Raw genomic sequence first — 24,249 nt, 5'->3', positions numbered from 1 at the left:
CATTTATATTTAATATCATATCAATGTCATTAGCCATTATAAGAAAGAACCAGTGGCAGGACGGCGGCTGAATGTTTTGCACAATTTATTTTTAGTTTATTTAAATATACTTACTTAAAATATATATATATTTTATTGATGTATATATTTATATAGTTATAATTAGTTTAATTTTTATTTTCTCTTGGCCCTTTAAGTTATTCATCTTGTAGACAGAGTGCTTTAGTTCTTTTTTTTTCGTGGAGGCATCGTAATTCTTTATTTTTTTTAATTAAAATGAAATATCAACAGTTTAAATGTTTCCTTTTTTGGAATGTGCAACATCACAAGTTTGCCGACTGTTTAAATTCTGCTGGAAGTTACATTTTCACCCAGAGGCTGCGTTGCACTGTGTTTGTTTATGGACTAGTGTTGGGGCTACTGCACTAGTCCTTTACTTAATATCTATTATGATTGCCTTTGCATTGGATTATAATTTTTAATAAATTGTAGAAATCTTTCACAGGCCACCAAAAACAATGTGGAGGGCAAAACTTGGCCCATAAGCCTTGAGGTTGACACCTGTGCAGGGCACATTAACTCAATCTATCCAATAATAACTATATTGTTTATTTAATACACATTTGACAATGTCAAACAATAGTGTCCACAGTGGTGTCAAAACTGACTGAAAATTCATCTAAATGTGTCATTCTTATACCGCTAATCCTGAACCTGGACGCTGGGGAGCCAATTATAGAGGACTTCGGGTTAAAGGTGGACTACATCCTGAACTGGTCAGACACCGTCACTTACCGGGAACCGACACTGCCCGCACACAAGTGAAGTGAGTGTGCCAGTACAGCATCAGTGACTCCATCATAAAAAACTATCATCATATACAAAGAAAAATTATGGTTTTGAAGTCCCAAGTTTGCAAAAAATGCTGGAAATAAATCAACCCTGTTGGAAGTGACGACTATTTGACATTTTGGGACTCATTTTAGCAACAGAAATACATACAAATGCACATGATTTGTTTTAGTGAGCCACATAAAACGATGTGGCAGGCGGGTTTTGATGTTGACACCTGTGCTAATACTATATTGCGATTTCTATTTAAATGGGAAACGTGCATAATTATGCGCTCCATTCTTCCCAACATTTCCATGAGTTCGGCGCGCTCCACTCACATTCCTCTGTTGGCTCCCCCCCCCTCCCCCTGCTGTTGTGTTGGTCACGTGCTAGCAAATCCGCCAATCAGAGCGCCGAAACCAGCACGGTATCCGCCCCCCACCCGGCGTCCCTCTCTCATCCGTTGTGACGCCGCCGCATTTCGTCCTCCAAACTCCGACAAGCGACAAACTTCCACGGAGGGGGGTTGTTTTGATACCCCCCCCCCCTCTCCTTTTCATTTTTTTAATCAAACATTCCCACTCTGTTACTTTGACGCCGAGGATGTTCGATGGGATCTTCAGAGCTCACCCTCCGCCCACCGACGAGCACTTCCCGGGTTTTGTAAAGCCGAGAGGAGCAACTTTTGACCACCGACCGAATCGCTCCTGACCCAGCAAACACGCTAACCAAGCTAAGTCATTAGCCGCGCGTGTGTGGAATGCCGTGGAAATTTCTTCTCAACGTCGCCGACTGAAAGAGGAGCAAGCCTCCACACTGAGCCGCGTTATGGCCGGACGGCGGCTGGGTGACATTAAACGTCGATTTTGAGAGCGAAAAAGTCGTGGTTCGGTGGCCGCATCTTTATTCCCGTGGGCAGGTGCACCTCCTCCCCGCGGCACCTGTGACGAAGCCTCGGCGGAGTCGGCGTTGCTAGCTTTAGCTTTAGCATTGAGCACAAGTGGGACACTTTGAGAATGTTTTCCCCGTCGACTTTTGAACTGTTTAACGCCGAGAATACACATTGTTACGTTGAGAAACTCATGTCAACTAGGCTAGGAGGCATTCAGTCAATTTAAAGTGATTGTTAGGCCAGCCACTTGTATTTGGGTGTCAACGTAGTGGAGTGGGATAAAGTTACAGTCCCGTGTGGGACGCTCTTCGCCGAGGGACTTTGGTCAGTGTCATGAGCCCAGGCGGGGAATTCCCCTCCTTTTCAAGCACTACATGCAACAACATGCGGAGCTCCAAAAGTCAACTTTTGCTTTTTTAATTTAGCTTCTTACGCCCCGCACCCTATGGTGCCATTACGGCTTCCGAGAAATGGATGTCTCGCAGGCCGCTTTCCCAAACGGTGAAGGGCGGCCGGGCGACGGTGATGGCGGTGGCGGAGGAGGAGGGAGTAGGGCACATGCCTGGACTGATTGTGCCACGCACGCGTGGGCTCACTCGGCCCCGTTGTGCCCGACTCGGTCGCTGTGGACGGCCGCGTACGACTACGAAGCGAGCGGCGAAGACGAGCTCAGCCTGTGCCGCGGCGACGTGGTGGAAGTCCTGTCCAAGGACGCGGCCATCTCCGGCGACGAGGGCTGGTGGACGGGCAAGATCAACCACCGCGTGGGCATCTTCCCCTCCAACTATGTCACCTACCAGCCGGCCATTTACCGTCTGCCTGTCGCCAGCGTGAGGGAGCGGGTCCCGGCTTCGCCTGTCCAGATCCCCTTCACCGAGCTGGTGCTGGAGGAGATAATAGGCGTGGGGGGTTTCGGCAAAGTGTACCGCGGCACGTGGAAGGGCCAGGAAGTGGCCGTGAAGGCGGCCCGGCAGGACCCTGACGAGGACATTAACGCCACGGCGGCCAGCGTCAAGCAGGAGGCCAAGCTGTTCTCCATGCTGCAGCACCCCAACATCATCAAGCTGGAGGGTGTATGCTTGGACGAGCCTAACCTGTGCCTGGTGATGGAGTACGCCCGAGGGGGCACGCTGAACCGGGCGCTAACCGGGAGGCGAATCCCGCCTCACATCCTCGTCAACTGGGCCGTGCAGATTGCGCGCGGGATGCACTACCTGCACGAGGAGGCTGTGGTCATCCACCGAGACCTCAAGTCCAGCAACAGTAAGAACACGTGTTGATTCAGTTTCTCAACACACATGTAGGCCTTATTTAAATAATTTAAATAAGCGCGGCACATAAATGGTCATCAGTGTTTCTCAACCACATTGAGTCAAGGCACATGTTTTACATTGGAAAAGTCACAAGGTTTTGGTTGTAAAATTTCATGGAATTTTAAAAATGTAAGTCTCCATGGGAGTAAATGAAACAAAATTGATGTCCAAAATTGGTTATTTTAGTATGGGATGCAACGATTAATAGATTTGTTGCAAACTAATCCATAGCAAATCTGGTAAAAAGTTTTACTTTTCAATTTTGGTCCACTTCAATTTGAAAAATTTCCAAAATTCTTCATCTTAACTTCCCATGAAAATGTAGCAAAAATGTTATTCAAATTCGCAGGCATTTGCCACACCTTTGCAATGTTAGTCACGCCTCACTTTCGACTCAACTTATTCACAGACTTGCATAACGTATGACTTATAATCATCGTATTATTACCTACAGTATACTCAAGAAACGTCTCGTTTTGAAATCTGAAGTAAAATAAACTAGTTTGTGAATTTATTTGTGGAAATTGTATGTTTTCCCATTTAGGGGCATTAGGTATGGGTGCACTTGAAGTTTGTGAGCGTCCTCGAGAGGATGTGAAAAGAAGTTAGTTTGCACAGCTGGGAGGCTCCCCCACCCTTATCGCTTAGCACACACACTCAGTCAAGCACACCTTCCCAGACCCCCACCCCCTTCCCCCCCACTCTCTCCATTCCAACTTGAAAATGTTGTTCAAATACAGGCAGTGATTGGACAAACATCAACACACGTGTGTTCCTGCCACATGAGCTGAGTGGATTCTGCGGGTTCCGAAGGCAATGTGAGAGCTTTTTAAGACCAGTTAAAGTGCAGGGCAATTAATTAACTCTGAGTGTGCTATTATTAATGAGCATCTTGTCAATTAAACGAAGAGTAATTTCCTAACTCGCACTGTTTCGCACATTTTAATTGAACTTTGACTTTGTGATCACCTCTTGTTTGATCAGGTGGGAACACGGTATGAGGGCAAAGTTGATAGGATGCTTTCAGAATAACTTGGGTTTGATTTGGTTTGGCTGTGGTAAGTTATTTGGCACCCATTAAATTGATTTAATGAAATATTGAATAGAATTGGAGCTCTTCTTAAGCCTGGCTCAATGGTAGAGTGGTCTTTTCCCAACTTAGAGGATGTCGGTTCGATCCTCGGATGGGATGTCATCAGTCGATAGATGTGACATCAGTGTAAAGCGCTTTGAGTGCCTTAATAGGTGCAAACACGCTATAAAAGGGAAAGACCATTTACCTTTTGACTCAATCAAGCCCGCATGATTGTGACATAACTCCAGGTAGTGAGCAAGTGAAACCAGCACATCGTCTGATTGCAGGATGTCTTCCTTGTGCTAATTTCTGTTGCATTTATTGAACTTGTTCTTATACGAAGTGTTCATCCCGTTTGCCTGCCTGTCCCTCTGACCCATAAGCGATGAGGGAGATGTCACACGATTGGACTGATTTAGTCCAGAGAAAGTACAATGGAGGTATTAATGAGCACTGCTTGAAAACCTAAGAGACTTGGTCAACCATTGTAACAGGTTGAAAAAAAAAAAACTCCCGTTCCCAGGCTGAATAATAAATGGAGAGTTCAACTCCTTGTAGCTAGTTGCTGGTTTGTGTAATATGATTCCAAACGGACCCTTTTCACTGTGTCTTATCAGCCCCCGAGGCAGGATGGTCTCCGTGGCTTTAGAGGAAAAATATGTTGCGCTAAAGCGTCAAAGCAGGTCATTTACTGACAGCTAAAGTTGATTTCAAGGCAACTTTATTTGACGTGCATAAAAGAAATACATTGTTGTGGAACAATGAATTGACTAATTCTAAATAATAACTATGGAATAATACATTTAGCAGTCATAATTTAATTTTAGAGCAAGATGCTTTTTGCCATCGCTTTCTGCCAGTGTAGACCTTCAAGATGTGAAGGGCTTGCGTTAATTAGAGGCCAGATGGAGAGAAAAGACTTAAACGGTTGCGGCTAATCGGGTGTTGGGCGAATATAAACAAACCCCCGCTCCGCCCCCGCCTCCTTGAGCGGACGGTGAGCTGCTAACACACAAGTCAATGTGTTTGTCCTGCCACTCCACCGCGACCTCCAGCAAGCCAACAAGCTCGGTGGAACGAACAGCTGCATCCATTGAAGTTTGAATGTAGAAAGTGAACACAACCCTCTTTTTGGAAATTGATTCATCTCAGGCATTATTACCTGTACGTTCACTGTTTTAAGCAAGCTTTGAGAAGTTCTGTCTGTATCAGCATGTGATGAAATTAAAATAAAGTAAAACTACTCATTCACCCTTTGAACACGCCTCACAGACACAAATTGAGTAACGGTAGCGAGAACAACAACGTGATTGTAGAGGAAGGCAGTTAGCGACGTAGTTAGATTATTTGGATTTATTTGAGTTGATTTGTCGGGGCCGATTTCTTTTGGTCTATATTATATATTAATCTATATTATTCTTTAGCAGCCAAGGCTAGGTAACATATCAATCCTAGCTAGTTGATTTTAGCCAACTGTCACTAGTTTGAATGTATTGTATTGTCCCCACAAGTAGTCAAGGATAGATGCCGTTGCAGGTGCAATTTTAATGGCTTTGTTTAACAAACGGGGAAAAAAAACAACTTAAAAGCCGCACACACTCAAAGTGTTGAGTCGAACGCAAGGACAGCAACTCCAAGTGGACTGCGCCTCATGCCCATTTTGTTGTTTAAATACGCAAATGCAATTTTTGCTGATGATTGATGGGATTGTCATTAGCATAATTGATTCTAAGAATATTTCTTATCTGCAGCCCTAGTTGTGTGGTGCATTTTTCTGACAATTTTTGAAACGCTGTAAAAAAAAAAAAAAAAAGATTTCATCATTATTTTGACATTATAAAAATCTGATATTTCACCAAGGGTGTGCAAATACTGTATAAGGGTGACATCAAGCTTTGTGCTGTCATTCTTGAGTTCCACTGACTTGTAGTTGTTGCGCGACAGTCCAAGAATATGACTTTGAAATAAATTGGTTGAGGCCGAGTTGAGTTGAACAATTCTCTTTTACCCACCCCAGCGCGCCCTGTGGTGTGTCGGGTGTTTTTTCCCAGCAAAAAAAGCGGGAATAATTTAACTTGGCCAAGTTCCTGGGATCTATCGTTTGGTATATTTTCAAGTGTGGACGAGATGTGCGGAAAGGCCCGCCTCCCTCCACTTGCTCAGTCTGTCATTTGATCAACTCCCCGTGTATACATCTGCACGGCAGACAAACATGTCGCTATTTGATCAATGATTAGCCTGTAAAGTAATATGTTGGAAGTCAGCAAGATTTGCCCAATCTCCTTTTGTGTTTTTCCAGCTAATCTGTAAAATCCCGGCCCGCGGGGAGGAATGTTGCTAATGAGGGATAAAAGCTTAACATACGTTTGCACAATGGACTGGTCAAGCAGCGGTTGCTAGGCTACTGCGGCCCAAAGAATGGCGAGGACTCGGAGGGTCCCAAAGCCCTCGTTTTGTTTTGTTCCGTTCATATTTAATCTCCCAGAGAGCAGTGGTACTCTTTTATTGCCACAAACTAGAGGGGGGTTAGCCTCCTTACTCGCTTATTTTTCTCCTTTCCTTGCCATTCCTCCCCTCCCCTTTACCCCTTTATTATTTCCCTCCGTCTGCTTTTTGGCCGAGGCTCTGTTTGAAAGACTTTGTTGATTTCGCAGAAAGCAAAAAAAAGTTTCAATGTTCCCATTGCGACCTTAAAAGTGAGTTTAGTTTGCTAACAATGATGGCATTGTTTGTTTTCAACTGAACGTGAAATTGGAAGAATTTGCTGCTTTGTACTTTGAAGTGAGTGTAAAATGTCACCCAATAGCAAGCGCTCGAGCAGGTGCACTTAGATTTACACTGAAAACCTAGAGCGTCCAATGCAGAAAAGCAAATCTTACATTCCACAGTTAAACTGTCAACTATCATAAAAGTATATATTTTTTATTTTACTTTTACTCTTGTTAGATGACATAAAATAGAAAATGGACAATTTAAATCCCTTGTATACGAATAGCCTCTGCTCACCCAACCATCAAGTGTGAAATTGCGCAATCAGGTAAACCTTTTTTCACAATTAGCCTTTCAGAAAAGGTGTCTGCATTTTTGTAGCTCCACCCTCGTCATCATTTTAACGAAAGTCAACATGGCACATTTTACCCAAATTTAGCACTTCTTAGAGTAACAACTTGTCATTACAACTTGACCACACGAACGATAAATCCTGCATTACAAAAGAAAATAAAACGGAATGAATGATAATAATTGTGATTGTTTAGTATGTGTTTATTAAAAAAATAATAATAAATAAATGTGAATTCTCCTAGCAACCCATTTTGTATTGCTCTAAAGAAAATAACTAAACACTTTCATTTTCAAAACTAAACGCTTTCATTTTCGAAGCTAAACGCTTTCATTTTCAAAGTGTACTTTATTGCAACTCACGTGGCTTCTCGTATAGAATAGACAACTGAACTAAACAGCATGCCTGCATATAAACTACAGTACGTAAGAAATGGGCGAAAAGTAACAGAAACAAACAAAATACAGACCTAGCAAATTACTACACCGATTTAGTTCAACCTCTGCAAAACATCACACACACACCTGACATAGCTCCTTAAACGCCGCTAAAACGCAAAGCAGTGATCACCCTTTAATGCTCACTGAACTGAGCTCGAGCAAGATCCAAAACTCTGCATGTGTTGCTACCTTCCTCATGCTTGGGCACTCGTCAAGGAGTGCTGGTATTTGTGTCTCAGCAGATAAGAACCACAAACGAAAGACTGAAACCTGGCTCAGAGCCATCGCGCGGAACCAGTGCTTAACTTTGATTCCAGTCATTTGTCCATGTTTACTTGGCCACTTGCATGTGTAAAACCTCTGCGGGGAGTTGTTGTGATTTGGGTTTTACAAGATATGAGGTACCGAGATATAAGATGGATAGAGATGCAATTTGAATCAGACAATAACAAGTGGTTTATGACATCACAAAGAAGCTATTCACATACTCTACATTTTTCACACACATACCGGTTGCCCATATCTGATTGGCCAGATCACGGTCATGTTTTCCTTGTTGTACATATCTCTTCAGAGATGAGGTATGGGGAAGCAAAATAAGACCGAGAGAGACTCGCCGCTGAATAGTTTTGATTTTGAAGGTAGAATGCATGTAACACAAATGCAAAACATCTTAGCGTTTTATAGGCATTCCAAATGCTTTTTCAATTCCTGGAAAATAACAGTTTGTTCAAAGGACTAAGCAAAAAGTGATTAACAGGGGGGGGGCAAGACAACATTGATGATCAATATCCTCCTCAATATACAAAATATGTGTACTTCCACTATTTTATGATTTGGCTTACAAATAAAAAAAAAAATACCTGTATTAGATAGTAACAACAAAATCAACTCAGCTCACTTCTTTAACGCATCGTGACATATTCTCAAGAACGCTTCATGCTAATACACATTGCACAATGCCATAAACAACAGTCTAGCGAATAGCTCCCGTGTGTTGCTGTTACGTTTTAAGAGATGGATATTTGAACACCAACGATGGAGTAACACATGTAGACATACAATATAGATGTACACGGGCATATATTCTACTGTATGGAATGCAATTAAAATTTACTGTTGTTTACATAGTCACTTAGTTGTGAAACTCTTCTTTCTTTGTATGTGAATGATTGTGTTAAGCTGCCCCACCCATGTTTCATCACATTTTAATAATAATGCCTTTTATTGGCTCTGATTAGACTTTTTCTTTTTACCCATGTCTAGGTTAAAAACATTTAAAAAAAAAAAGGCTGACCCACAGTAAGTGGCATTATAAATGTCAAGTTTAGACCAGAATGATATTCAGCCCTAACACCACAAACCAAATGTTTTCATCAAAATACCTGCGTACGTGCGGGTGTGTACACTGCCTCAGTGGGAAAGTTACGGAAGGAGGGGGTGCTAGGTGTAGACGGGCAATTTTTCCCACAACTCCCCCGGTGACACAGTTACTGTCTTTTCTGTGACAAGAGAATGAGGCAGAGGGGAGAGAGGAGGAGTGGAGATGCTTTCTCTGTCTTTTACGACCTCTCCCTGACTGCACCTATTGTTGCCGTGCAGGCTGAAAAGGAAAAGGGCCCACAGCTGACATGAGCTGCCCTCCCAAACAACCAATCAGAACTATAGCCCCCCACCCCAATACACACGCACCCACTTTCAGGCAAATGTAGATGCTTCTGAATCCAAAAGGTACCAGCCTCATACCTCTTATGTTTGTGAGGCTATAATTAGCCCGGTTACGGGTTAATTTGTGCTTTATGTTGCAAGCAAGCCAGGCGGGTTGGAGGACAGACAAAGCACAAGCGCAAGTGACCGTGATAGATGGATTTAGGCGGCCACTAGGCCTGATCCTTTTCCCACCAGTCGGGGAATGTTCAGCAGCCTTATTTGTGCTTACGACAGGAAGCCCCGTGCACTCAAGCTTAAGTGTGTTGGCACAGTTAGCAAAATAGCGCCACGTCAAGTTAGCGCGCAGCGGTCTGAGTTTTTACAGGGCCCGCGTTGCATCAGTGCTCAGCTATGCCGCTAAATACACAAGAAGCCTTCGCCGGGTTATGTTGGAAATGAAGAGCTGTCGGTGATGAAGATAGCCAAAAAAGCGGGAGCGTTGGAAAATGGCAACGTCCTCAAGAAAATACTTGCTTTTGAAAATACTTCTTGCCCACATTGTTTTTTTTGTTTTTTTGTTATTGTTTTTGTTCAGTTTTTCACTCACAACTATATTTGATGGCCACTAAAATGATAAAAAAAATATATATTAATATTCTCCCGTTAATTCCTCTTTAAACGTGGATGTAAACAAATATTCTTTTAGATGGCATTCATTTGGGTGGCCTTGTTATAGATGGTCTCCAAAAGTTGCTATTCATTTAATTTTATTTGTTTTCAAAAGTGCCCCCCACCAACTACCTTTTTTTCTTTTTTTTTTTTTTTTTTTTTTTTTTTTTTTTACCTTGAGGGGCTGAAGCAATGAGAAGAAGCGTGGGAGCTACTTTGAAGGCAGCACCTCAGCTTGTGATATTTCCACTAGCCCACCATGAGTGATGGCTCTGCCTGAAGATCCCTGTTGGAAGGGGGGGAATTATATGGAGGGTGGGGTTCGCCTCAGGGGCATGTCCATCTCCAGTTGCATTTACTCTTGTCTACTTCAATACATTTTCTTTCTTTTTTTTTTTTTATCCCCCGGAGTGAGAAAGTTTAGACTAAGTTGACGCTGCGTTAGAACCTTACTTGTATTCTTTGTTAACGTTTTTTAACAGGTTTCCAGACATTGGCCATTGTGTACTATGGTCACTGGAACTGCTTTTTCAGAGTAAATGAAAGCCATTTTGCTGTGTTGTCAATGCATGTAATGTCACTTAGGCAACTGTCGTTTGGTCTTTCGGACATCTGAACTTTGCTCTGTTTCGTTTTGTTCTTCTTAAAATGTTTTATGGCGTTTGGCAAATTGACTACCGTTACAGTAGAGAGCTAAGGTGTATTTGCTTTTCCCTCACTCTACATTTACATCCAGTTGCTTGGATACATAAAAATCATGACTGGCACAACTGGGCAGTGGTGTGAGGAAAAAGCGTGGGAGATTTTTTTTCTTTCTTGGTCATAAATTGAAACCACCGGAATGGAAGACAACCTTTTTACTTGTATACAAACCAATTTGTTCAGATTTTTGAAGTGAATGGTGTTGCGTTGGTGATCCGTGTTATAAAAGTGGTTCATGTCCAATAATTATTTACATTACATTCTAGGGATTGGACATTGCGAACGCTCTGCCTGAGACGAGAAGGAACCACAAGCGACCTGACCAAGTTTGATGACGTGATGGTTTGAACCAAATTTGAGCATGTTTGATTTCAAACCATCATGACACTAACCTGTCATTATGCTGGGAGTCTCCTACCCTGTTTTACAGGTTTGGTTGTGTGATGGTCCGCACAAAGCAGAACTAAAGCTTGACAGTGTAGACCAATATGTCTTTTCCAGAGCTGATACTGATTATTATTTTTCAGTGAAAAGGAAAATATTGCCAAAAAAAATAGAATTCTAAACTCTGTTGAAATGTCTTTAAGCATATGTTTATTGAACACGTTTTCAGATTTGCATGCTGTTGATTATTATTATATTTTTTAAATATAACTTTTTGACAAAATTCTAATCCATGGAGCTCCAAGGTCATCGGGTTGTCTTAAAAAGTTCAATGAAAACTTGAACAATAACTCCCTAAATGAATGGTTCGATGTGCAATGTTCCCAGGGCCAGTAGAATCTTTTTTAAGGTGAATAGTTTAAATAATTAGTTCCTTGAAATTAACATAGTTTTAAATTAATTTATTTGCAATCAGATTTTTAAAAAGAGGCCGCTGATAATCGGCCCGGCGGATAATCAATTTATCCCTTGTGGTGACGTTAATTTCAGTCAACTGCGGAGGATGATATTGCCCACAGGTGACTTTTACTGACACATATAATATATTCTTGCTGGAAAAAAAGTGCTTTAGTCTTTGTTTTAAGGGTGAAGTCTGAGGTGGCGCTGTATATGCGTCCATGTATTGCCATATTCCATCTCGGTGTGTGTTTTGGAGGCTTTTTGGAGTGACAGAGGCCCACACTAATATAAATAGCAATTAGGGGACGCTGACACAGTTAGTTTCGGGATTGTGCCAGCAGGGACACTTTGCACTACTTTCTCAGCACAAGCCAAGGCCGCTAGCAAGATTTGACATCTACCTAATGCTCTCGCTATACGAACTTTGATTTGTGGACCTCAAACTCCAGAATAACGTCAGCATTAAGAATGGTCCACTGAGGCAACATGTTGCAATGTGACGAAGGAAGCCTCTTGCATGCTATCCCATCGACTCCTCTCCTGGGTTGCGTAACCAAGCCACCATAAATCATTTGGATCTACACAACCTGTCGGATGCATGGGATGAGAACTTGAAAACGGGAAGTAGGTATCTAGCATGGCTCCAGTGAAACCTGTTTGTAATGAAATTCCCTTTGTTCGAGGTGTAGGTAGAGGATCCCCAACATGCCCAGGGGCAGGTAATCGTACCAATACGTACTCTCATTATTCCCAACAGAAGGAGCACCAAAACAGCATTGCCAATTTGCAGCTTGGTGACAACTTCCGATTCTATACAATAATCTCGAAGGTTTTTGCATCTGAATATGAAATTTCATTTTTTTAAAAATATAATTAGTTCCCGAACATGTCATTCAAAAATGCCCTGCAGAAGCATCAATCTTTACAAACATTAAATCCATTTGCAGAGTATTATTGTCTTAATTTAGCAATCGAAAATCGTAAACATTTACGCGCCGCTTTCACGATTGCACAGTTTATTGGCACTCGGGCGCGATGTATTTCCATTTACACAAGCTTCACCTTTGACATAATCACAAGCTCATCGACACGTTCGCTTGTGTTGCGTGAGGCTTGACCTGGCAATTGTGCCGCCATGTCCGTGCACATAATGTTTGCAGTGATAACAAGAGCAAACACTTGACAGGATTCGTCATCAGCTTGTTTGAATTTGTCGGCGCACACACATACACGCACACGCAAGTGCATGGACTTGCAATGTGATGGTCACAATGCTTACTGATGGAATAAGGTTTTTAAAAAAAAAAAAAAGGTTGGGAAGATGTCCGCGTGAGCACGTTTTTGCGGTGTTATCTTGCTTGGGCTGACCTTGGACTTCCTCCTCCACCGGCTGTGATTGATACACGCATAGGCCTTATCTTATTGTGTGGTTTTTGGTGTATACTGTACATTTGAGGTTGTAACAAACCATGAACTAATTTTCCCGTGGCAACATTGTCCCCGCAATAGATAGTTGAGGATGAACTTGTCTTCAAATTGACCAGTATTGGTCAGAAATCATTAGACCTCATTGGTTCAGTGAATTCATGATATTATTTTTATGTATTGAGTGTTTTTTTTTGGGTGATCCTGGACTCTGAACCTTTGAGGTTGAGTATTTTTGCAATGTATCTTGAGCCAGGCTTATGATATTTATGAAATTGAGGATCAAGCGTTCCTTTGTCACCTGGCTATTTAAGTTCAGTGCTTTGCTGTGAAAAATCTGAAATGTTGTAGTTTCTGAAGCATGTTTCCTTTCCTGTATGGTGACCTTGCGAAAACATTCTAAATGGGTCAGTTCAGTTTAAACTGGAGCGTAGTACAAGCGACAAGTATCGAGAACAGCAACTGAGCACTGAGGCTTCCATAGTCATCAACTGAATAGTTTTGAGCATAACACCCGATCATGGTTCACTTGGCGCAGTTTTGGACTGACAAAGGAAAAGTCGCCTCCTCAAGACTCCATAGAAAACAAATTTGTCTCCGTGTTGGTATTCAACATCGTACCGCTGGCGTAGGCTGTGTAGTCTGCACTTGTCACGCAAGGCCAGGTGTCGAATTCCAGGCGGGTTTTCAGGGTCCCCTCCGACTTTAATGTGTCTTAACAGTTTTCGGGCCTGGGGACAGGCGCATTGTGGTGCTGTCAGGTCTCTGCTTTTACTGTAACAAATGACCCGCACACTGCTCTTGGCCACGTTGAATATCACCTATCATTTCCTTACCCACACTGCGTCTTTCTAGTCTTGCCAACATTGCTTTCACCTCAGCGCCTTTTCTGCACTCGTCTTTCTTTCACCAGAACACTTTGAGTTTACAGTCAAGAGATTTTTTTTTTTTACTTGTTGTTCTAACTGTTCTAGATAAGTTGGACTAAAAATGGGCCATTTGAAATGTAATTAGTTTTCACGAAAGTTCTTGATGCCAACTTCATAGTAGCCACTACCTTAGAGTTTTCTTTTATTTTCTTGAAGTCTCCAATCTAATTGTTATGATGTAACAGTATACCTATCTTCAATTGAAAATATGAAAAGAGTAACACTTTGTATGTTGTGATCTACATATACCATCATACTTTGCACTGTTGTTAGTGCGTGTATATATATATATATATATATATATATATATATAATTTTTTTTTTTTTGATTTTTTTTTTTAATATATTGCCTACCTCCCCACAATACCATGATAATTACCGTATCATAAGGTTCATATTGTGACATTTGGATATCGTAATTTCCCTAATTGATAACGTCCCTTTCATGCAAACGCCGTGGATTTAATTCCCAGCCAGTGGGGTAAAGAAATGTGTGGTCAGTGGTTACTGGGTCTTGCCAGAACAGGCACTGGTGTTAAAATATGTTTCAAACAAATTATGGAAGCAACTCGATGTGGCAATTCATGGTGCAAAAAGCCAAAAGTCGCAACAACTGTGTCATTGAAACGTGAATGATCAGTTCAGCAATTGAATTTTGTGTTTACATTTAATTATGATCTATTATTATTAGTAATGATAATAATATAATAATGACTGTGTTTCCTCTGTCTCTCCACCTTCAGTTCTGTTACTTGAAACGATAGAGAACGACGACATCGGGAGGAAGACATTGAAGATCACAGACTTCGGCCTGGCTCGGGAGTGGCACAAGACCACGAAGATGTCAGCGGCGGGCACCTACTCCTGGATGGCCCCCGAGGTCATCAGGATGTCTCTCTTTTCCAAAGGCAGTGACGTTTGGAGGTAAGACATTTTTGGGGTAAGGTTCCCCCACACTAACCTATGATTTAAATTGAAGCTGGTGAGAACGGTTCGCCAATTGATCATCACTGGTCTATATGTAATTGATAGTGACAATGTCATCTCCTCCACTGTCTGACCTCGCCGACTTTATTTTTAATTCTATTTATTATTATTTATTTTTTTTGGGGGGCGGGGGCTGTCACCTTTTAGCTTTTGCGCCGAGCTGTTTGCAAATACCTAGTGGCTGCAAATGGAATTTTCCAATTGCCTCAATGACTAATTGATATTGCTAAAATATTTTTGTGAATTAATTGCCGTCTGCTTGTTTGTCTTGAGTCATGTTCTGGGTATTATACATATTTGTGTTCATATCCAGTATCGTTTTTTATTTTTTTTTTGTTTTTGTTTAGTAATTGATATTGGCGCCAAAAATTCCATATCAGTCGGACTCCATTTTAAACGCATGTTCTCCTTCCTTAATGCTATTTTTTGTTCCCCCAGCTATGGCATCTTGCTGTGGGAATTGTTAACAGGGGAGGTGCCTTACAGAGGAATAGACGGCCTGGCTGTTGCTTACGGTGTTGCCGTCAATAAATTAACATTACCAATCCCCTCTACCTGCCCCGAACCCTTCGCTCGGCTCATGGAAGGTAAATAAAAAAAAAAACTAAATCAAAAACAGATCTGTGCTCATTCAGCCATAATATTTGCTACATCTGTTTGTTGATAATTTTGCAGAGTGTTGGGACCAGAACCCACACGTGCGCCCCTCTTTCTCCTGCATCCTGGAGCAGCTGTCGGCCATCGAAGAGGCAGTGATGGCCACCATGCCGCAGGACTCCTTCCACATCATGCAGGACGACTGGCGTGTGGAGATCCAGGAGATGTTTGACGAACTCAGGACCAAAGAGAAGGTATGGCGGAGACAATCCCAAATTATCTCGTAGGAAACTGAACCCAGCAAAGGTGTGATGTTTTTGCTACATGGCATTCTACAATCAGATACACGCATCTGCTGTGACATACAGTACTTGCCAGGCGGCGTGGTTCTAAAATTGTATGTAATTACACAATCAACTCGGAGTGCTGACATGTTCCTGTAATGGCTCAGTGTGATCATTGAGTGAATTAGCTGCAACATCAGCACATTTCCCGTAAGCCTCCTCAACTAATCTGGGCTACAGTTGGTGGGTGGCTACAAGGGTTTCGCCACTAAGCTGCTTTCCATGAGTCTTCCTGTAAGAATTATGATTATAACACATCCTGGAGCAATTAAAGGAAAAATGGACAGACAGATGAGAGCGTCAACACTCCAATAAAGTAACACTGGATTTGGTATCTGTGATTTTTTTTTTTGGATTTTTTTTAAAGATATGAATGCAAAAATGAAGTCTATTTAATGTGTTTATTGACGATGCCAACTCATGTTCTCAGGAGCTGCGTTCTCGTGAAGAGGAGTTGACGCGGGCCGCCCTGCAGCAGAAGTCCCAGGAGGAGCACCTGAAGCGACGCGAGCAGGAGCTGGCCGAGCGGGAGATCAACGTACTGGAGCGAGAGCTCAACATCCTCATTTTCCAGCTCAACAAGGACAAGCCCAACGTGAAGAAGCGAAAGGGCAAGTTCAAACGCTCCCGCCTCAAGCTCAAGGATGGCAATCGCATCAGCTTGCCCTCAGGTTCGTAGTGCACACGTCACTCCGATGTCATGACTTGGTCTTCAAGGCAACCAGCTTGCAGTCTGTGAAAAAGTAACTGTAGTAGATAAAGCTAGTTAGTGCAGTTTACTTATATCAGCTTTGTTAGAGCTCTTTCAAGGTATGTTAGTTTACGAATGGCGCATATTAATGTGTAACCTCACTCCGTACCGCTCTTGACATTGTAACAAGTGCCCGTCTCTCCTTCTCCGCACATTCCTGCAGACTTCCAGCACAAAATCACAGTGCAGGCGTCGCCTTCCATGGACAAGAGGCGGAGCCTTCACAGCACCAGCTCCTCTCCTCCCAGCAGTCCCACACTCATCCCCCGCCTACGAGCTATTCAGCGTGAGTTTTTCCTCTCTTTTTTTTTTCTTCCCCCCCCCCCCCCCCGCTTTTTCCCAGCCGTGTTCGACTCAGAGCGAGTGTCGAACCTGCACGTAGTGCAATGCTGCCTGTCGACTGTCGGCGAAGGGGAAAAGCAAGAGGGGAACATTGGCGGTGACAAGGCGCAAGTGAACAAAAGCGGGCCAGGCCAGTTGTTTGAAGAGTTTGCTAATGTTGTTAGTCACGCACCAACAGTCATGCAACAACTGGAACAAATTCCGCTTGACCGCTAGTGATCGGCTCTGACGTGCTCACAGAGCGCCCAGAGTAGATTTTGGCGAGCATCACCCGAAATGGATCACCGTTGAGCAAAGCACCGCAGCACCAACTGTACCGTCTGTTCAAGAGGACATCCATTTTATACGGATTAGCAATCACATTTAAGGTGTTTAAAGCCAGCCACACTGAGCCATGCGAGCAAATGCCGCTGAACAATGCAGTCATGTAGTGCACTACTGTGAGCAGAGTTCTGCATCTAGTTTTCATTCAACTACAAGACGTTTGGCTGTGTTTCCAAGGGTCATATGGCAAAATGAAAGGCCTCACAACACCACCGACGTATTAGCCTACGCGCCATATTGTGGCATTTTAGGACATGACCAAAAGAGCTTATCATGGGAGATGGAGAGTATCCTGACTGATTTAAGGCTGATAGGAGCAGCCTACTCTGTGGACTGATGTCGTGTGGAAACTGAAGCATAAGCCTCTTTTACACTGTTATCCCACAAAATGGCAGCATCAGTGCCTTAACAGAAGAGCTGGCATTCGTCCACCTTTGCCTGCAACGTCTGGTGCGACGTATACATATAAATACAGTCTTGAGCCTCCTATTCTGCAACACAGTAAAATACAAATCCTTCACAGGATACGAGAAATGGGCTTCTTTTTAGATCAATATTGAAACATTTAACAGCTGTAGTTGCAGAATGATGATCCCTTCAGCATTGGTGACCTTTGTTCAGACTAAAAGGCAGGCAATTCCATGTTCCGTGTGAAAGGCGTTTCCTTTCTGTGTGGCCTTTTCTCAGAATGCTTTGACGCTGTGGTACCAGTCAGTAAATTGACTTCTCTTTGAAGAAAGAAATTCATTTTTAATATCATTAGCCCAAGCCTAATAGTTGAACTGCCGGCGTTATTTTTGAACATTCACAGAAAACAAGAAACAACAAATTTCACAAGAATCAAATCGCTTTGATTCGATTGACCAGGATGCCTGAGAATAAACACAGACATAAAAAAAAATGAATACATTTTGGCAGGCAATTTTTTCATTATTATTGCTATACCGACAGGAAGTGAAAAATGACTTTGGCAGTTCTACTATTAGGCTATTATACGGTATTGTGAACCTCCGCATGCACGTCTGCATTTCCATTGAAGACATGATCGAACTGTTTCCCTCCTCAGTGACGTACCCTGTGCAGAGGGACACTTTGTTTGTTTACCAGCAGGACGTGGATCTGACCAGCGAGCTGTCGGGGTTCGGCGGTGAGGGCCGGAAGCGCTGCCCACTAACAAGACCTCTGCTTTTGCGGGGATGTTTTTAACCTCAAAACAGTCTCATCACTTGTGCGAATTCAATTGATTTGTTTATTCATTCATGTTTGGGTGTCAGTAATCACATTATTATCTCTTTGGCCTGTTGGTGGTCCCCTCTCACACTTCTTGACGCGCATGTAACGCAGGCATTTCGTTAGTGTAAGCAGCAGGAAATCAATCAGGAAAATTGATTAATCGTCCAACCCTATGCATAACACACATGAGGCTTGAATAACAGCAGCTTTTTGGCTTTTTCTTTGACGGGTGTGACTCATAAGCGGGTTTAACCAACGAAAAACTATCTTGTCCTTTGTGGTTCTTTTTAAGGGTTTAAAATGTCACCGACTGACAATTGTGTCTGTGTGTGTGTGTGTGCCCATAGTCACGCAGGACGAGAGCAACCGCACGTGGGGTCGCAGCGCCCCCTTAAGGCCGGAGGAGTTTGATGACGTAAGGAGAGGCATCAAGAAGAAGGGGAGAACATGGGGCCCCAGTTCAGTGCAGAGCAAGGAGAGACCCGCTGCCACAGAGAGGTAAACTCTTTTATTTGTGTTGTCTTTTTATTTATTTTTTAAATCGGGTTCTTACAAGTGTGTGTGGGGGTGCGTGTGCGTGTGTGTGTGTGCGTGTGTTGTCTCCAGAGTACGCCCCCTCTCAGATGGCAGCAATCCTTGGTCCACCAGTCTGATGAAGTCGCAGAAGTCTGTGCCCCTCGCCGCCCTCTTTGCTGAACAAGGTGCGTTCTTTCTTTCCCCCTTCCAGTGAAATGGATCTAAATTTGTTCAATCGTTATATTTGTAATGAGGTTTTAACAGTAATTCTCATCTACACGGAATTTAATCAGGACCCCAGCCATAAAGTGGATCTCAGTCTTGCATTTTGAGAACGTAGACTTTTTTTTATTATTATTATTATTATCAAGCTGATGTAAAATGTGCAGCTGACCGATACTGTAGGTGGCAACTTTGTGCATAGTAGTGTCGTTAGCAGTTAGCCAAACCAAATGTGCACTAAAATTTACTTCGGTCTCTCGAACAAATTTTCCCAATGTGTACAGTGAACCTTAGAGGTTAGGGACAAAGCCCTGACGCGAATTGTAAAGACTTTCCAGGAATAGATAACCCCCCCAACACACACACATTTTGATCATAGTTTAAACCCAACATATACTCCAAGCATGATCCCAAAATAATTCCTTATCGTTTGAATTCCATCTTAAATGAAAAGAAAAATACCCATCCAGATTTATGAGGGGTTTGGAGATTTAGCCCTGTTACGGCAAATAAAAAACTGCCAAAGCAACCCAAGAAATGTTTATATGGTAATCTCCTGCCTTAATAGTTTATTAAATATACAAAAATTCAGATCCAAAATCACGTTAATATTTCGGTGAATGTTTACCGTACAAATAATTGAAGGTTGTATTTCTCTGGTCTCCATTTGAATTTTGTTCTTATATCTGACCTCCAGCAGGAGGCGCTAAAGATGAGGCGTTCCCTCAGGAGTGTCCTGACAGCAGCTCCAAACCAAAGCAGCTCAAGTTTCCCAACCAGGTGTACCTGGATCTACCTCTGTGGCGGGACGAACAGCAGCCTTCCTGCCCCTGTGGGGAGGGCGGGGCCGGGCCGGCGGCCCAGGGTGGCCCGGCCGAGAGTCTCGAGGACCCCTACACCACCACATCCACCTCCTCCGCTTCCACCACCCCGCAGCTCACGCCCACTAACAGTCTGAAGAGGACATCGGCCCGCCGCAAGACGGATTCCGTGCTGTACGGTTGTGGCTCGCTGCTGGCCTCCGTCGTGCTCGGCTACGACATCCGCGAGGCGCTCAAGAACGCGCAAGATGATGGTGAGCCGCCACGGGAGGAGAAAAAGAAGAAGGAGGGCCTGTTCCAGCGTGCCACCCGCTTCCGCCGCAGCACCTCCCCGCCGAGCGGCGGCCGTCCCCGTAAGGACGAGACCTCGCCGGGCCACGCCCCTAACCCGCACGCCAACCTGGTCTCCATGTCAGCCATCGTGGAGTGTCAGTCCACCAAGTGTCTGCTGCAGTCTGAGGTGGAGGTGTCGCGGTGCGCGCCCGTCAAGGTGGACCTTGTGCCCGTCACTCATCACATCGAGCCTCGCCCTGCCCCGCCGCCGCCGCCCGCTGAAAAAAAGCAGACTCCGGCACCGCAAACCAAAAGTCAACTGCCGGAGGTTATGAACCATAACACGGGGACACGTCTCCGCAGGAAAAAGTACAACAACCATGATGGTGAGTTTAATGCTACCTCTTAACACCTGCATGTATAAACACCACTGGTACGAAATGTGGGCATGGGGTGACGTTGAGCGGGATTTTTTTTATTTCATATTTTTAGTCTTCAGACGTAGCGACCGTGTAAATGAATTCTTTTGTCTGCGCACAGCTAACGGCCTCCCAAGCCTGCCACCCCCGGCCGCGCCCAAGAAGACCAGGGACACGCGACCCGTCTCCTTCTGGGCCAAGCCGCACGCCCGGGGCCTCGTGGCCCACCTGGGCAAGAGCTACTCGCTGGGCCACTACTCGGGCGAGAAGGCGGCGCAGGCCTGCTCGCTGCTGGACATGGATGCCGAGGGCCAGAATCGCGACTGCACCGTGCCGCTGTGCCGCATCCAGAGCTCGCCAGCCAGGTCCAGTCTCTACGAGCTGGAGAAAGAGTTCCTTTCCTAGCGCACGTTCGCGCACGGGGGGCGTACAGATGCTGTTCTCACCGCCTCTAGTTTTAGAAGAAGGTTAGTCCAAAGCATGGGTGTCAAACTTGTCATCGTCAGGCGCAAAATTGTGGTTCTGATTGGCTAGCCTTTCCGTTACAATGCCTGGAATCACAATGTGCTATTTACGTATACGTTCACATTGGGGAAAGAAAGGTCTCAAAAAATGCAAAAATGGTCGGTAGCAGATTTTATGATGTTTAAAATGAGTCAACAGTATCTTAAATAGTTTAGAAAATGAACGATGCAGACAAGCGCAACAGTCACCGTTTGAACAGTGCCTCCATCTGGGAAGCTTGAGAATGCGATTTTAAATTCCACTGGAAGTTGGATTTTAGCCCGATGCCCCCAACTTTTTTTCCCAATCCACATTATCGTGATGTGATTTCCAATGAGTTAACAAATGTGACTATCTAGACAAAAGCATGTTGCTTGCCTTAAGATCCAGAATCTGAGCTCCACTGTATTTGTTTTCCCTGGATTTTTGGCCGTTCACTTCCTGTCCCTGAACGCAAACAGTGTTGCGTTATACATGAACTTAGTCGTCGTAATCTGTTTTTGACACCACATCCAAAAGTGGCCGTCATAAACAACAATGATCAAAGCATAAGTAAAACTGTTCTCCTTAAATGACCTGCAATAGTTGGTGCCTTAAGTAAGTCTAAGTCATGTTTAGTGCGTCAGTATTCAAACTTGGTTGTCGCTCTTATTTCAAAAGCGTTGAAATCATGAATCTGAAAGTGAGGACCTAATTGGCATGAAAATGTCTTAAATCAATCCTTGAAAAGTCTTCTAAAATCTGAAGATGTGATAAGTGGAATTTTTTGGTTGTAGTTGTACTTTTCAATGTCAATGTAAAATCGTAAAAAAGTCTTAAGTGTCGCGTTAAACAGCAGGAGGCCGGTCAAAGAATCCTACATTGAATGTTTTGTCCGTTTTAGGACAAATGTACTAAAAGCAGCAACCTTAAGCTGTCAAATGCTTCATGTCTGTCCAAATGACACTTGAAATGAAAAAACTCAAAAAAACCTTTGTTCCACCCTGAGTATTTCATATGCAGGACATATCTCTGTTACGGAAGAGCACTAAACTTAAAATGTAAACGTAAAAAAAAATTGTTTCCTCTCAACCTGCATGAGACGTAAACAAACAATGCAGCTCAGCTTCTGGATAGCGGGCATCATAAAACGTGCATCAAGTCAAATTGGATTACATAACTGGACCCTGCATTTCATGATCTTTGACTTGACCAGTTTGATACCTGTGCTCGTGAACGTTGTGACGTTGCTCCCCAGCGCATTTTTTTTTTTTTTTAATATTCCGAAGGTTCCACACGTGGTCATCTTTGCAGCTAAACGTTGACCGCCGCTGCAGCGTTCTCAACACATTCTTGTATTTATATATCTTATTTTTTATCAATAATTTAATAGCAAGACAAACAGTACTGTACATGCATTAATGACCCCTCCCACTCCCAACACACACACACACACACACACACACACACTTGATTGGGGCAAGTATGTAAATATTTCTGTGCATCCACGCCGCTGGGTGGCGCGTCCTGATGCAGAGGACAGCCTCATCGTGCTGGATGGCATCCAGAGCGCCACCTTCAGGCATTGAAAGGAAGCGCAAGTTGAAAAAGCACCAGTTCAATGAAGGAATCCCAAGGAAAACAAGTGTCCGTTTGTGAATCTTTTTGGAAACATGATTATGACTTTTCCGAGGCAGTCCCGATGATTTTTGTGGCGTCACGGTGCGCTGCGCCATGTGACCTCCGCTCCCCACGCAGGCCACCCTCCATTTTGCTTTCGAACCCTCTCACCAGACCCCCGTGAGTCTTTTCTACTTTTTTTTTGGTTTTGTTTTTCTCGGTGGAATTTTTAATAGCCACCACTAAAATGGCTTCCTCAGGATCAACTAAAGGGCTTCATTTTGTATTTTCATATCTACACACACCTTTCTGAGGAGGAACTATGCAGACTCGATCTGCAAACTTGATTCCCCTTTGAGGCCATTGTTGTTTTAAAAAACGATCTGATGTGTTTTGTACGGTGTCCCCAAATGAAAGTGTGGAAATAGGACTTATTCTGAAATCACTTTAATGTGATGGATTTGACCATGTGAATCCTTTCCCCTCCACATGCAAGCTAACTACAGTACCCCAATCTGTGCAGCGTACTCTGATTGTATTTTCTCAAAAAGGGGGCACGGCTTAATAATTAAAACATCGTGCCCCCAGTTTGTTTTCGGGTACCACTGGAAACAAAGCACAATTAAGTTCTCATCAAAAGGGAAAAACGGGAACAGCAATTGTTTTTAATTCACATCACATCAGTATGAAAACACTGGCATTTAAGAGCCCCTTGAAATTGGGTATGCAGCACATACCCATGTCCAAATTAGTCATCAGGTGCCACTTGACAAAAACGCCTCCCTCAAATAAATTACCATCGGCGCAAAAGAATGAACTGTAACCATTTCTCGTAAAAATGATGTTGTGAATAAATGAACAGTTTTGGAGGTCTGTTGCTAACTAAAACAGCAGCACCAAAGCTCAAACTTCATTTAGTTGGACGGCACAAACACCTCTCTCGCATAAATCCCATCAACATTCCCAAATTGTATAAATTGAGTCTGGCCCGTGCTCCCGCCCCCCAATACTGTGTTGTGTGTGTGCGTTGAACACGCGAGCAAACATTCCGTTGTTTTTCCTTGGTCGTCGGAGCTTCTGCCAAGTGGACCAAAATGAAGGCAAAAAAAAAAAAAGAAACAAGTCACGAAAGGACATTTTGGTGTGTTTGTGGCGGACCAAAATGTGAGCGGCTGCGAGTTGCAGTTGTATTGTCGTCATCGACTTGTAGTCGACTCCGAGTGACGTCGGGCTTTTTGCGCTTCCGATTGGACGACATGAAATATAACACGACATACGACAGACTGTCCACTGTGCCTTTCAGTGACTTTTTTTTATTATTATAATTATTGTTATTACAGTATTTCATTGCCTGATTGATCAAGAGTATGAACTTTTTCAATAAAGTCGAAATTAAGACTTGACATCTGCTTCCTGTTTCTTTGCTGCAAACCACAATTTCAAACCATAAGCCTAATTTTGAAACCGTCATTGAAAACCTGGGC

General features: G+C 43.4%; 1 protein-coding gene across 4 annotated transcripts; it reads left to right on the top strand.

Moving 5' to 3' along the window:
* Positions 1-1,274: 1,274 nt before the first annotated feature.
* On the top strand, positions 1,275-24,168 carry map3k21 (mitogen-activated protein kinase kinase kinase 21). 4 transcript variants are annotated; one of them, XM_088304726.1, is made up of 11 exons: positions 1,275-2,989; positions 14,577-14,757; positions 15,259-15,407; positions 15,496-15,671; positions 16,192-16,432; positions 16,676-16,798; positions 18,245-18,325; positions 18,759-18,909; positions 19,018-19,112; positions 19,850-20,629; positions 20,784-24,168. In XM_088304726.1, exons 1-11 carry the CDS (start codon positions 2,197-2,199, stop codon positions 21,065-21,067), a joined length of 3,054 nt encoding a protein of 1,017 aa, XP_088160852.1. In that variant the 5' UTR covers positions 1,275-2,196; the 3' UTR covers positions 21,068-24,168. The 4 variants fall into 4 exon arrangements, with proteins under 4 accessions (XP_088160852.1, XP_088160851.1, XP_088160854.1 ...); XM_088304725.1 differs by having other exon boundaries at positions 1,276-2,989; positions 19,847-20,629; XM_088304728.1 differs by lacking the exon at positions 18,245-18,325 and having other exon boundaries at positions 1,277-2,989.
* The last annotated feature ends 81 nt before the right edge of the window (positions 24,169-24,249 follow it).

Source organism: Idiotropiscis lumnitzeri, chromosome 9 (genome assembly GCF_059441095.1).
Source record: "Idiotropiscis lumnitzeri isolate Australia: NSW breed Sydney's pygmy pipehorse chromosome 9, RoL_Ilum_1.0, whole genome shotgun sequence".
Taxonomy (NCBI): domain Eukaryota; kingdom Metazoa; phylum Chordata; class Actinopteri; order Syngnathiformes; family Syngnathidae; genus Idiotropiscis; species Idiotropiscis lumnitzeri.
This window is presented reverse-complemented; position numbering and strand designations above follow the sequence as displayed.